We start from the raw sequence: 14,312 nt of genomic DNA, 5'->3' as shown, positions 1-14,312 counted from the left end.
GTTACAAAGTTTATAATTAATATGCGAAAAACTAGAACTTAATTATAAATTATTTGAGACCTAATTAAATTGGTCCCTCCGCTAGCTCGTTGAAACTAGAAATGAATTGCTTGTGGAACCAAATGAACATAGATGGATGAAAATGATGAAGTAAGAGAAATGAGTCATGTTCACAAATAAATTTGTGTTTCTCATTGAGTATAGAAATGAATTGAAAATTAATTTAAGATTTTTAAATTATTTTTTATTTAGTTAAATACTTGAAGTTCAAAAATAGATTTAAATTAATTAGTAATTGTGAATCTGTTGAATATGAAAATTAAATATATTTCCTCATAGATTCTATTACGTTAAAGTTGTCATGACTTTAATAGAATTAGAATTGAATTGAGAAAATTATTTAATTGAAAAATTAAATTATCTAAAAATCAAATTAATTAATATTTATTCTGGGAATAGAAAACATGTACTGGGTTGGATCAAATTAAAAGTGATGGGTTAAAAGTCTAGGTAGCACATATAAATTGACCAAATATAGAAGAGGCCTAAATCCCTTCATCATAGGAGCGAAGGGCAACAGCTCTAGTTTTATTTACTAGGGTGTGCCGCCCACCCCATTCTACTTATAGTAGAATATTTTTCTATTAAATAAATATTATCTGTGTTTTACTAATTCAACCAAGAATCTCCTATCTCTCCATATAAATAGATGGCATTAGTAGAGCTATTAACACATAAGTTTTATATAAGTTTGATATATTGTTTTTCTGCCAGAAAATAGTAAGAATTTGTTTTCTAAGAATAAATTTTATTTTTTGGAAATTATAATTCTACCGATTTTTTTTGAGAGATAATTACTTTCCTACTAAAAGTAAAAAACCATTTCTGATTTTGTGTTTGGCACGTGATTGTTTAAGCCCATACTCGAAGCAATTATTGGTACGATAATAGTATAGAAGGCCATCCGATTGAAGGCTAGGTACGTTTAGGATAAATCTCGCACAAAGCAAAAGTACTTTTTCAGATAAAATTTATTGCTATAAATATCACAAACTGGCTCAGTTTTCTAAATTGGAATTTTCCAACAAAGTTCTAGGTGCTGAAAAGTTGTAGTTAATATCATGTTCATTACAAAAATTGTCAAAGTCAAAATTTCAAATTCTTTTCCATGATCACTTCTTATACTAGAAATTGAATATCCCACTTGGTTTTAAATCATTTTACAAAAAGTGGGATGTTGTCTTTGTAAATAAGGACAACAACGAGAATTGATTGGGTTTTAGGTCTTGATCTTTGTAAATTTGTTTCTTGTCTCCATTTGAGTGTCTTTGAATGATATTTATATTTTTTTCATTAATTTATGGATGTTTGGAGATGTTTGAGAGAGTTTTTGACGTTTGAGAGAGTTTTTCTAGTCGTTGAGAGTATTTATTTCGCACATTTAATGCAACCTACATCAGTGCGTCTTGAGACATAATGCCCTTATCTCGAGACAAGAAGAACATAAATATAATTACTTGAGCCTGTGGTCTCAATACACAATAGGTCAATCTCTAGACAATTTGGCATATGTCTCGAGACAAATAATCGACCGTCTTGAGACACGACTCCCCTGAAGCAAACCTTAGCTTTTGATGTTAGCTTGTCTTGAGGCAAATGAGCTTTTATCTCGAGACAAGTCTCCAGATAGGGCACCCCTGAAGCAATATTTAGCTTCAATTTTGTAATGTCTCGAGATAAATGGGCTTTTGTCTTAAGACAAAATAGCCTATGTCTCGAGACAAGACTCCAATTGTCTCGAGACAATACTGAAAAAGATGAAAAAAATTTGGAGATCTTAAAAAACTTTTGTCGAAAGTGTAAGTCATTTATAAATTTTATTTTTGAGTTTGTAAAAATTGAAAATATATTTGAATGTGATGGTTATAATTTATGCAAATTTGATTAAAAGAATTTAGAGTTAAATTTGTTATATCAAAATTAATATTATTATATCTATTAGTTGTGTTAAATATACCAAACTCCAAAAAAGAAAACCTAAAACCCATTTGGTTTGAGTTGTATAAGGCTCACTTTAACAACGTGGGGGAATCATTTTCTCATATACTCTAACATTAAGGTATTCAAAATAATAAATTTTTTTAATGACGTTGAGGTGAAGATGAAATTATTATTTCTGTGAAGTGGATTGTTTGATAATGATTTTATTATTTTTGGAAATTGTTTATAATTTTCCTATTTTTCTATTATAAATTAAATTTTATATATTTTTAAGATTTTTGTTCAAATATTTTTAAAAGAATCAAAACAATATTCCAGAGGTCAAATTAGCTATTAATTATTTAAATTAACGTGCCACATCATTTCTTACAAAAAATTAACGGACAAGTGATCAGAATGTATTAATTCGATAATGTTAATGACTATTACGTAACTTTTAAAAGTAAAACAATTGATATATAATTTTAAATAAAGTTTAAGGACTGCTAACGTAATTTACCGTATACATAAATATATTGAGTGTACGGTACTAGTCACGAGCATGAGCTCTCAAAACTTTATCTAAGGAATTTTACTTAATTTTTATCAAAATTTAATTTATCAAGTTATCACCTAAAGTTTAAATTGGTTTTAAAATATTTTAATTAAATGATTAATGTCTCCATTATTAAATGTTAGTTTGAAATTATGTGGGGCATTTTTAAATATACTTATACACACATATGTATTTATATATCAACAACTTAAATTTATTGTGTTAAAAGAAAGAAGATAATATCCTTAAAATTTAAGAAGGATATTCTTTTAATACATCATATCAAAATTTATCATTTGGCATGTAATATCTAAAATCGACTGAAAGACTTAACTGATATGATATTAATACTTAAGAATCAATTTAATAATAAACCCTATGAGATGGCCTGATGATCCATGATGTTCATTGCCTTGAATCTGAGTCGCACTAATCGTGTTTGTTGTTCGAACTTTGCCCTATCATTATAATTAACTAATTCACCAATTTTTTTATATTAATTTAAACCAATTTAAAATATAAATAATTTAACATGTTTTTCTTTGATATTTACTGGTTGAAAGAAGGAAAACGCAAAAGAGACGTGGAAGCTTGGCCATGTCAAATTTCTATCCATTGCACAGTCGAAATGATTGCGTGATTGCTTCGAAAAGGAAAAGGTAAAAAGACCTGTGCAGTCCCTTTCGGTTAATCTCTTTAAAAATCGAAATAATTTTTAAAGTATGTTAATGTTTTGTACTAATCATATATAATTTTAATTGGCATTATAATAAATTTAGCTGTTGACATTTACATATTTTGTTAATTTGACCTTAATTCTAAAAATAGTCGATGAATTTAGCTCAACATTTACAAAAATATTGTGAGTTAAACTTGTTAAATAAAAATCAAATTGACAAAATATGTAAGTTTTGAGAGTTGAATTTATTATTATATCAATCAAAATTGACTCACTTTCGAAATTGACAAGAATTAAATTGCTTCAGTTTTTTAGAAGGGACCAATTTGCTCAATATTAAAATTGAGAGTGACTGGAGAGACATTTTTACCCAAAAAAATGAAATGATTATGTGATTGCTTTTGGTACCACACAAAATAATAGAAAGAAACATTTCCCCATTTTTATTTTATTTGTATTGTTTACTTATTTTCGTTTTATTTCAAAACTAACTGTCTCGGATATCTTTCGTCTCGTTTATGAAACAGTGTAACAGACCCACTAAGGTTAGCTAATTTCTTTCTTATTTCTCTGTAATTCTTTATAATCCTATTGGGGTTTTGTTGTTTCCATGAAGGGGTTTGCATTTGATTTGGATTAACTAAAAATGCTTCGAAGAATATAAAATTTTCTTACTTTTTTTGCACTGGATATTTATAATTTACTTTAATCCTGCTCATGGGCTTTTATAGAATGCAAAGTAATTTGATTATATGATTTTTCTTTTAATTTCTATCCGATCAGTCAGTTTATATGTTATTCCAGCATTTTTGGATTTTTTTTTAAAAAATGATTTGAAGAATCTAAATTTATGGTACTTTTTTTTCGCATATTTACTATTCATGATTTTATTTGAATTTTGCTCCTGCGCTTTTGTACAGAAGTTTGATTTTCTTTTTTTGGTTTTAATTTCTATTGGATCAATTAATCAACTTTGCTATGGTTTATATTAGTTTCAATTTTTTTCCTGTTAGTCTATTTATTTTTCTTATTGGTATTATGTGAACTCTTTTTGAATTAATATGTTGATTGTATCCTTTGATTCTTTTGTTTTTGGTTTAAGGTTTCAGTATCTTGAAGTAAAGTGAAGCTTTTGGATTTGTTTGATTAGAAGGAGCTCAATTTTAATTAGGTGCCTTTAATTTGATTAGCATCGTGTCAATGGGAACTTCGGAGGCTGTTCTGCACGTTTTATCGGGGGCTGTCCCTCAGTTTTTAAGTAGTGATATGTGTTCTAGCAATTCGGATTTAGTTTTCTATTCTAAATGCCACATTAAGTCTGTGAAGAAAAAAGGGTCAAGGCGTTTGCCGTCCTTGAAGTGTTCTAGTATGTCGGGATGTCAAATAGGAAGCTATAGGTGTAAGCGACTAGGTGGTGGTTTGCATGGGAATACGGCAATTGACAGATTGACACTTCTTAGATGCAAATGCCAGCAAGCTGAAAGTGCAAGTGGAGTAGATACAGGCGAAGGAAATGGGGCGTGGTTTGTGGATAATGCAAAGAAATTGAATCTTAATGGTTCGATGAACTCGGAAGACATTCTGGAGTTCAAGACTGTTGAGCAATTGAAGAGGGAAAATGAAGTCTCAATGTCGAATGGTAAAGTGGGAACAGGCACAAACACCATTTTCACGGGTGGTGTAGATTCTGTTGAGGATGAAGCATGGGAGTTACTCCGGGCTTCTATGGTTTACTATTGTGGAAGTCCTGTTGGAACAATTGCTGCCAATGATCCCACAAGTTCCAATGTATTGAATTACGATCAGGTCTTTATTCGTGATTTCATACCTTCTGGCATTGCTTTCCTGTTAAAAGGAGAGTATGACATTGTCCGGAACTTCATACTTCATACTCTTCAGTTACAGGTAATATCATATCCAATACCAATGGTGATTTTATGTTTTGTTTGTTAACTTAAAGTATACTTCACTAATAAAGTTGGTGATGATTAATTCAGTGATATTTCACTTTCCTTTCTAATTGCCTAGTTATTGCTAGTATATATCTACAAGTGGTTTACATATTCCTAATGCTTCATTACCTTGCTGGTTACATGCATAGTAGAAAGCATATACTTTTCTAATCAGCACTACTTGGTGAAATAGATTTAGTGATGAACTCTTGTGTTCTGATAGATAAAGAAATGTCTGGTTGCATAAACATTTCAATTGTTACTTCTACAGTTAAGGTAGTTCGCCTCTTGTCTACCTAAATTTAGCTAGTATTAGATAGCAATGGAGGCTATCCAAATAGCTAAAATGGGCATAAGATTATAACCTTGGGTTTAAACATGCCAACATTATGATCATGTAATCTTTTAACTGATAGCATCATCAATATACTTAAAGGACTCGGCTCTAATGATCTTGTTTTAGATATGGTCTTTAAATAGAATTATATGGCAAAATTTGATAATGTAGCAAAATGAACTATTCCTTTTTAGTGGTTGTGAATGAGATCTTTTGCAAATTGTTCTTTCCACATATGTGCACATGCAGTTCATCCTGCATCTGGATCTGTGTTCTTTTGAATGTATGCCAACTTTTATAAGAATTTCGTGCTCCCCCCCCCCTTTTTTTTTCTTATTTAATATATTATTTACTTTCTTGTACTGTAGAGTTGGGAGAAAACAATGGACTGTCATAGCCCTGGTCAGGGATTGATGCCTGCTAGTTTTAAAGTGCGCACAGTTCCTCTCGATGGTGATGATTCAGCAACGGAGGAGGTATTGGATCCCGACTTTGGAGAGGCAGCTATTGGCCGTGTTGCTCCTGTTGATTCTGGTAAAAAAAGAATCTAGAAAGGGTTTTCTATTTTATTTATTGAAATACTTCATAACAACCTCTTCCAATTGCAGGATTATGGTGGATTATATTATTACGGGCATATGGTAAATGTTCAGATGACCTTTCAGTTCAGGAGAGAGTTGACGTCCAAACTGGAATCAAGATGATCCTGCGGCTATGTCTTGCTGATGGTTTCGATATGTTTCCTACATTATTGGTTACTGATGGTTCTTGTATGATAGATCGCCGCATGGGAATTCATGGACACCCTCTGGAAATTCAGGTAAATAAAAATAATCCCAAGAACAATTTTGGAATTCCTTTTGACACTTGATTTTTGCTTTATAAAAATTTCCCATAAGATAAAATAGAAAAACTATAGTTAATTAGAAAATTACATTTCTGTTATTTTGAGAAAAAGTCGTTCAAAATTTGCTTCTGTTTGATTTATGCTGCAAGTTGGTTGAGTTTACTGATACAATGTTTAGTTTTATTTGCATGGCAACATTTTCTAAAATAATAAGGTTTATATGCTTTGCATACATGAGGAATTTATATTGAGTGAAAATCAAATCTGATATTGAGATAATTTTTGCATTCTTGTAGGCACTTTTCTATTCAGCATTGTTATGTGCACGTGAAATGCTTACTCCGGGGGATGGATCAGCTGATCTTATTCGAGCATTGAATAACCGTCTGGTTGCTCTGTCGTTTCATATTCGGGAATATTATTGGATTGATATGAGAAAACTTAATGAAATTTACCGTTACAAGACTGAAGAGTATTCATATGATGCAGTTAATAAGTTCAACATTTATCCCGATCAAATCTCTCCTTGGTTGGTGGAATGGATGCCTAATAAAGGAGGCTACCTGATTGGGAATTTACAACCAGCACATATGGATTTTCGATTCTTTTCTCTAGGAAATTTGTGGGCCGTTGTGAGTGGTCTTGCAACGATTGATCAGTCTCATGCTATATTGGATCTCATTGAAGCTAAGTGGGCAGATTTGGTGGCAGAAATGCCATTTAAGATATGTTACCCGGCTCTTGAAGGTCAGGAGTGGCAGATCATCACTGGCTGTGATCCGAAGAACACGTAATCTATCTCCGTTAAATGTAATAGTGTTCTTATTTTTGGTCGATATCTGTATTTTATTCTCAATGTATATATATATCTAATGCAGGCCTTGGTCTTACCACAATGCTGGTTCCTGGCCGACTCTACTCTGGCAGGTTAGTAACTGTGGCATTCTTCATTTAGTTTCTCCAAATTTCATTGTTAAGCCAATGTTCAAGTTTGCATTCGAAGTCTATAAATTTCGAGGGTTTTGCTCTATATTCCTCTGTTGATTTCAAGGTCCTATTAATCCGATTGCCTTTCCTAAGTAATTGTAGATGACTATCCAAATTATGTGTATGTCTGTATTTATATTTATATTGAGGAAAAATGTAGATGCTAAGGACATTTTGGTCCATTGTGGCTTGAAGCTTATAGATACCGGTCTGGCCAACTTTTAGCTTATCAATGTTTCACACGTATATAACAAATATTCATGTTTTGCGTATCGAAAGAGATTGCTTTTGAGTGTAAGCTTGGCAAATGAAGTATGAAACTCTGATACTTGAATCCCGTCATACAGCTCACTGTCGCATGCATGAAGATGAATAGACCGGAACTTGCTGCAAAAGCTGTTTCAGTTGCTGAGAAACGCATATCCAAGGACAAATGGCCCGAGTACTATGATACTAAAAAGGCAAGGTTCATTGGAAAACAATCGCGACTGTTCCAAACCTGGTCTATTGCAGGATTTCTCGTGGCAAAACTTCTACTTGCAGATCCAAATGCAGCGAAAATTTTGACAACCGAAGAGGATACTGAGCTTGTCAATGCCTTCTCCTGCATGATCAGTGCCAACCCGAGAAGAAAACGTGGTCCCAAGAGATCGAAACAGACATACATCGTGTAAGGTAACTAAATCGTGTGCATAACTGATTTATGGTTACATTTTATCATCTCTAATGGCCATAATTTGGAATTGGCTATTAAAGTTTGAAATGAATATCATTTACCTTTTATTTATTCAAATAGGTACAACTACTGGATTTGCATATCGTAATACTTATGTAAAGATTGTTCCTCTGACTTAGGTTAATAGGTAGTACTTGATTGTATTGTAATACTCCTACGAATGATAGGAACTGTTCATTTGTAAAACCGTTGCATACATATATAGTGAATTTCTTTAAAACTTTGATGTTTTGGATGTTGGAACATTGAGGTGCTGTATGCTGTCAACAGTGATTAAAAAATCAGACCGTTGGATATAGTATAACTGGGGAAGATATTGTAAATTTTTAAAATCATATATATTGTAATTAATTAAGCATTACATTTCATATTCATGTTTTGATAACTCAATTGTTAAATATTTATTTTGAGCTCTGGAAAAGAAACTCCATCATTGAGCTTTAAATCTCGAGTTCATCTCAAGCTCCAAAATTTACCACTAAATCAGCAAATGAATAGGGAAATATCACCAGAATGTCATCTTTTTCCATTACAGCACAATACAAACACGTCAAAATAAAGAAAAATGAGAGAGCACCAAATAGTACATGTTAAAAGGAGAGCATACCATTTTTCCATATCTCATAATTGTAGTGAACATTAAGCATCCCAGAAGGTAGTCTTTTTTCCTGTCTTCGACACGGTCTGAAGTACCGCATCAGGCTGGACTTGTCCCTTCACAGTCACTTTCTGCTCTTTTAAATCTACTTCATATGATTCCACACCTGAAATAACACTCCTTTTATGACAAAATATATAACAACAGTAACCGAACTTGGATGATGACATGTCTCATGGTGAAATGCAAAGACAGAGATTCTCAGACAATCTGAAATAACCGGGTTTTTGAATGTTTCCCTCGCATCACGCTTAAATCGAAGGTATTAAGGATTTGTTACCTGCAAATGTGCTTCGTTTGATTCAAACTACGGACTTCTCACTCAAGGACGGGATCAATGGATGCCCATAAGCTTACGCAGGGGCAACATCCAAATCTCGGTAAGTAGAGAGACGCAAGAGAGGAATCCTAAAACCCGATCATGACAAAATCCCCACTTAAATGTAAAAAAGAAGCAAATCCTTCGCCGATTTACTAGCGAAGCAAGGGGAAATATCTAGAATTATCATTCTAAAGGAAAAAACGAAGATGATGAATGCAAACTTTATTTTCATACACCAACCCTCCGCTATTTTATTTTTCTAAAGTATGCATGTCTGACACATATTCAGATACGAGTATAGAATAACCCTCCAAGGACCGCCCAATATTTAAAAAAAAAAACCTTTTAAAAGAAACAAAATATGCTTGTATCGAAGACATAGCTCGATATACAATACCGACCTTCCATTTTTCCTAAAACTCTCTTCACAGCTCCGACACATCCCTCGCATGACATGCCAACCTTGAGAACAACAGTCTGCAAGCAAATCAAAATGAATAAAAAGGTCTAAAACTTTATCATGGAAAAAAAAGAAGAAACCAACCTAGAAAACTACATTAAACAATCATGAAAGACAACAACAAAATAGAAATTTGGTCAATTTCAATCCTTTCCTTAAAGCATCAAAAAACCCAACTCAGTATCAATGGCATAACTTTATGCATCCATATATACTCAATTAAAAAAGTAGGAAGGGTACATATAATCTAAGATTATCACCATTAATTAGAGATTTCTGAACATGGACCAACATACTAAAACCGTATATATATTTGCTGTCCTACATGATTATTATGCTAAATTATCAAATACCCTGAAATTTTCAACTACATATATGGAAAAATTCAGATGTATTTAAGCCCAAAAGCTCGCATTTCCCCCCTTTATTAGGCTAAAAGTGCAAAAAAACACGAAAAGGAAATCTATATATGTCAATTGTTTATGTAATGCATTCTACCAAAAAATACCCAGACGAGAACAAAAAAACCAATAAATTTCATGAAATGTATGTAAATAATTAAGCAGAAATCTTTGACGATTCAGCCAATCAAAGAAATATGATAATGAAGAAATGGAGTTGGGAAACGAAAAAGCAAAGAAGAAGAAGGGAAATTTACCTGAGACATTGCTTTGGGTTTGGAAATTAAAATGAAAATTAAGGAAAAAGGAGAAGATTGAGCGTTAATCGGCGAAGGTTGAATTTATAGAAGGAATGATTTGCGCGGTGTGAGGGTGCCTGGACCAGCTTCAACGCAACATCCCAAGGAAAAAGTGTGGAAAATAATAATTTAATTTTTTACATAATCTAAAATTAGAACAAATTTAATTATCTCTCGTAATAAAATCTATATGTATCAAACAATTAATTATCTCTCGTAATTAATTTTAAATAATATATCAAATAAAATTTAACATGTAAATTTTTAATATTCTATTTTTAACACTTATTTTTTTAATCATTAATTTTTAAATTTATCAAACAACCCTTTATTTAAGTTAGAAATAGAAAACCATATTTGGTTATTTAATGTATTAATATATGAAATTTTTTAATTACTATTAGATTTTTTGACATGTGAATGGAGGGAGAATAAAATATTAAAATTATATTTTTAAAAAATTGAGGTAAGCGTTTATAATTAAATAATTTCTAAGTTTAGGTTGAATCCTTAAATATTGTATTTTTAGTTGTTTTAGTGAAACATTTCGTAATAAAATAGTAAAAGACAAAAACATTGTTATATTAATATTAAATTCTTTATTTGAAGAGAGCTTTTAAATAATTTTCTAGTCGAATTGGTGTCGAGTTTGACTCGTAGCACCAATTCAGTAAAACAATTTATTCAAGTATAAATTTAAGTAAATGAATTGCTCCACAGACACACTCAGCTTCACCACCCATCCCTTCTACTATGGATGTATAGTTTTGAGAACCAGTATCACCTCTAAATATATTGGATCATCCATCTCCGTCTCACTCTGCTCCGCATTAATCTATTTTTTGCTATTTATCTTTAGAATTTTTCATCTTTTTAAATGCAAGTAAATATTTAAACATAAATCTTTTAGAAATATTTTTTTTTCAAAATAAAAAAGCTTTAATAAAATCAAAACTTAAACAAAAACTAAGTAAGATGACCAACTTAATCCCAAGCCAATAGGCTTACTCCCGTTCCTAATGTCCATCCTAATCCTAGCATTAGCAATAAGAAACTCAAAAAAGAGAATAGAATTCAAACAAGAGGGGATAAGATCCCAAACAATACGACTTGCATATAATAAAGCTACCCTCACTAAAGAATAAGCGGTTTTATTGGCATTTCGTCAAATTCATTGAAAGGATATATTACCACACCGATCTTTTAATTTAGTGCAATCGTTCAAAACTAAACCAAACTCTGACACTCGTGAACTTGCTTGACCCAAAGCATTGAACACTTCCATGCAATCGAGTTCAATAACGATTTGGTCACAGTTTGAATCCTTGATCCATGAAAGAGCCTTGCGCATGATAATAGCTTCAGCCACATGAGCGTCCATGACTCCTTGAAAATGCCTCGACAAAGCCTGAATAAACCTACTTGTAGCATCTCTAATAACACCAGCAAAACTGGTCTGGTTCTTGGTGGAAAACGTTGTTGTGTCCACATTACATTTAAGCTAACCGTCCTCAGGTGCTTCCTAACTACTCGCATCTGCCTATAGTAGAGGAGCAACAACAACCTATTGCAGCAAACAACGACGTATGAAGTGAAATTTATTAAATTTTATTCACCGGAACTGTTTGAAGGAGGTTATGGATTCATCTAATATCTAAGACTCCTTAGGATTTCTACAGGTCACTTTTATCTCTTTCTATCTTGTTTCATTTCTATGTTATTCTACTATGTTCTTGTTTAATTATTTCTAATATTTAATTTGGACTCCTTATTCTTTTTTATCTTAATGATTTATTTTAATTGTCGTCCTTTCAATTCAAATCATCATTTAGCCAAGGGTCATAAAACATTCAAATGGTTATATCATCACCAACTCGCCATCGCACTCCCTTTAAAACAAATTTGCTTGCCTCAACAAACAAAACCTAGGATTTGTAACAAGCTCATAACAATTTACTTCGCAACCAATCCGGATTAGAAATAATTCTCTACCATTGCTTACAAACCATGGCAAGATTAAAACAATGAAGGATGCAGAAACCCATCCCTCCCAACTTCTTAGAAGCACACAGTTTATTCCAGCTCGCCCAATGGATTTTTCGAACATTACCCTTAGATCCCCACCAATGAGAATTCATCATAATTTCCAACTCGTGACACATACTTGGGAAGAAGAAAACCACTTACAGTATATGTAGGCAATGTTTGTGCAACAGTTTTAATAATGAGCACCTTGCTTAAAAATCTATTCTTCCAACTGTCAAGCCGCTGCTGAAGTCTCTCTTTGACAAACCAAAAGCACTTTTTTATTTTTACCAACAAGCGAAGGCAAGCCACGATAGCACTCATGGTCAATAGGCGACTCAACACCTAGAATAGACTGAATAATACCCGTGGTCACACTATTCATATTAGGCTATCTTACAACTTTCTTCCTCAGTAGCCTTGAAAACAAAAAAGCTATTGTCAGCAAAAGAGAGATGAGAAACTCGCGAAGTACCCTTACAAACAGCAATAACATGGAAATCTCCATGCTCTTCCGCCTGTCGAAGAAGACTTGAAAGATCATCAGCACAAATAATAAACAAACAAGGCAAAAGAGGATTGTCTTCCCTTAAACCACACTGGGGCCAAAAAGGACCAAGCAAACTACCATTAAACGAGACATTGTATTGGACCGTCCTCACACCTAACAGAATCAAATCAATCCAATGACTGGCAAAACCCAGTTTCGAAAGCATAAAATGAAGAAAATGTCAATCCACCCCTTCATATGCTTTACTAATATCAACTTTAAGTGTTGCCTCCCCCACTTTACCTCACTGTTTTCCTTTCATGTAGTGAACTATCTCCAATGCAACTAGAACATTGTCCATTATAAGGCGATTCGGAATGAATGCCGACTGAACAGGCGAGATGATTTTTGGCAGAAACACCTTCAATCTGTTAGCAAGAACCTTGACGACAACCTTATAAATGACGTTGTAAAGAGCTATGGTCTCAAATACTTCATAGCCATCGGATTGCTAGTTTTGGGAATTAATACCAAAATAGTATCATTCAAATTATTAGGGAACTCACCACAATTTAACCATTGTTGACAATGCTGGACTACGTCCACCTCCACCAAATGGCAACACTTTTGGAAGAAAGCCGGGTTAAAACCATCAGGGCCTGGAGCCTTATTTGGATGCATACTGAACCAGTCTTTATCTCCATCTTTTTAAATGGTGCTAAAAATGCCCTGTTATCCTCATCAGAACTCGAGATTGAACATGTGAAAACTTCGAAAAATCATTAGACCCAGAGCTCAAGAATAGAATATGAAAATAATTAAGAATTCTATTTCACTTGCCTCAGTACAAGTAAGCTCTTGAATAGCTCATACTGCTCGGGGATTACCCAGTCCCTGGCAGTTCCAACTAAGGCAAATCATTGTTGTCTGCAAGTCCAGCCGATAAAAAAGAAGTGGAAACAGAAGTGTTGATCGAAGAGACAGCATCTCCACCAAAAGGCTTCCCATCGACAATATCATCCACAGTAGACCATGGCCTTTTCTTCAGATCATCAGTCTCTATAACAGAAGCTTCAGTATGTTTTATATTGACATCTAGTTCATCAACGGGTCCTACAGAATTATCCCCAAGATCATCACCAACAATATTCTCCTTATTAGCAACCCCTATACCAACTTTTGAACTAAAATTGCTTAGGATAGAACGCATATCTCTTATCTATTCAAGAGGTCCGCCTTTCCTGCTTATTAAAACTCGAAGAACCCTAAGAAGTAGCGATTCGATTAGCCCTTGAAAACAGTTGACCCTCCCTCCGCCATGGCAATGCACGTTGTTTCTACGCCTGTCGAACCTCCGCACGGATAGTTTCCAGCCAAGCACGCACCACTTCCCCCTCACCAATATCAATGAGTTTTCTACAATTTGATTCGCTATAACAAATCAAGCCACATAAATAACAGATTGTAGGGATACGTTCATTATTGAAACTTGCATCCAAACAACCTTTGCCTTGTTTCCTTATCTTTTTCCAGCGCAATAATGGTTGACGGATATCCAATCTGACCCGTATGCGCATATAACT

The 14,312-nt window shown here is 33.1% G+C and overlaps 2 protein-coding genes across 4 annotated transcripts; one reads left to right on the top strand and one right to left on the bottom strand.

Annotated features, from left to right (window-relative positions):
• Positions 1-3,633: 3,633 nt before the first annotated feature.
• LOC107922308 (neutral/alkaline invertase 3, chloroplastic) lies at positions 3,634-8,294 on the top strand. 3 transcript variants are annotated; one of them, XM_016852287.2, is made up of 8 exons: positions 3,666-3,760; positions 4,318-5,120; positions 5,873-6,038; positions 6,113-6,324; positions 6,648-7,141; positions 7,230-7,278; positions 7,686-8,013; positions 8,135-8,294. In XM_016852287.2, the coding sequence occupies exons 2-7, from the start codon at positions 4,416-4,418 to the stop codon at positions 8,010-8,012; spliced, it is 1,953 nt and encodes a 650-aa protein (XP_016707776.2). In that variant the 5' UTR covers positions 3,666-3,760; positions 4,318-4,415; the 3' UTR covers position 8,013; positions 8,135-8,294. The 3 variants fall into 3 exon arrangements, with proteins under 3 accessions (XP_016707773.2, XP_016707774.2, XP_016707776.2); XM_016852284.2 differs by having other exon boundaries at positions 3,634-3,760; positions 7,686-8,294; XM_016852285.2 differs by having other exon boundaries at positions 3,648-3,760; positions 4,325-5,120; positions 7,686-8,294.
• A 285-nt stretch (positions 8,295-8,579) lies between these two features.
• LOC107922309 (copper transport protein ATX1) lies at positions 8,580-11,595 on the bottom strand. Its single transcript, XM_016852288.2, has 4 exons — positions 11,406-11,595; positions 10,173-10,183; positions 9,456-9,531; positions 8,580-8,838 (listed from the first exon to the last, which is right to left on the bottom strand). The coding sequence occupies exons 1-4, from the start codon at positions 11,593-11,595 to the stop codon at positions 8,714-8,716; spliced, it is 402 nt and encodes a 133-aa protein (XP_016707777.2). The 3' UTR covers positions 8,580-8,713.
• Positions 11,596-14,312: the final 2,717 nt, after the last annotated feature.

The sequence above is a fragment of the Gossypium hirsutum genome, chromosome D01 (genome assembly GCF_007990345.1).
Source record: "Gossypium hirsutum isolate 1008001.06 chromosome D01, Gossypium_hirsutum_v2.1, whole genome shotgun sequence".
Classification (NCBI taxonomy): Eukaryota; Viridiplantae; Streptophyta; class Magnoliopsida; order Malvales; family Malvaceae; genus Gossypium; species Gossypium hirsutum.
This window is presented reverse-complemented; position numbering and strand designations above follow the sequence as displayed.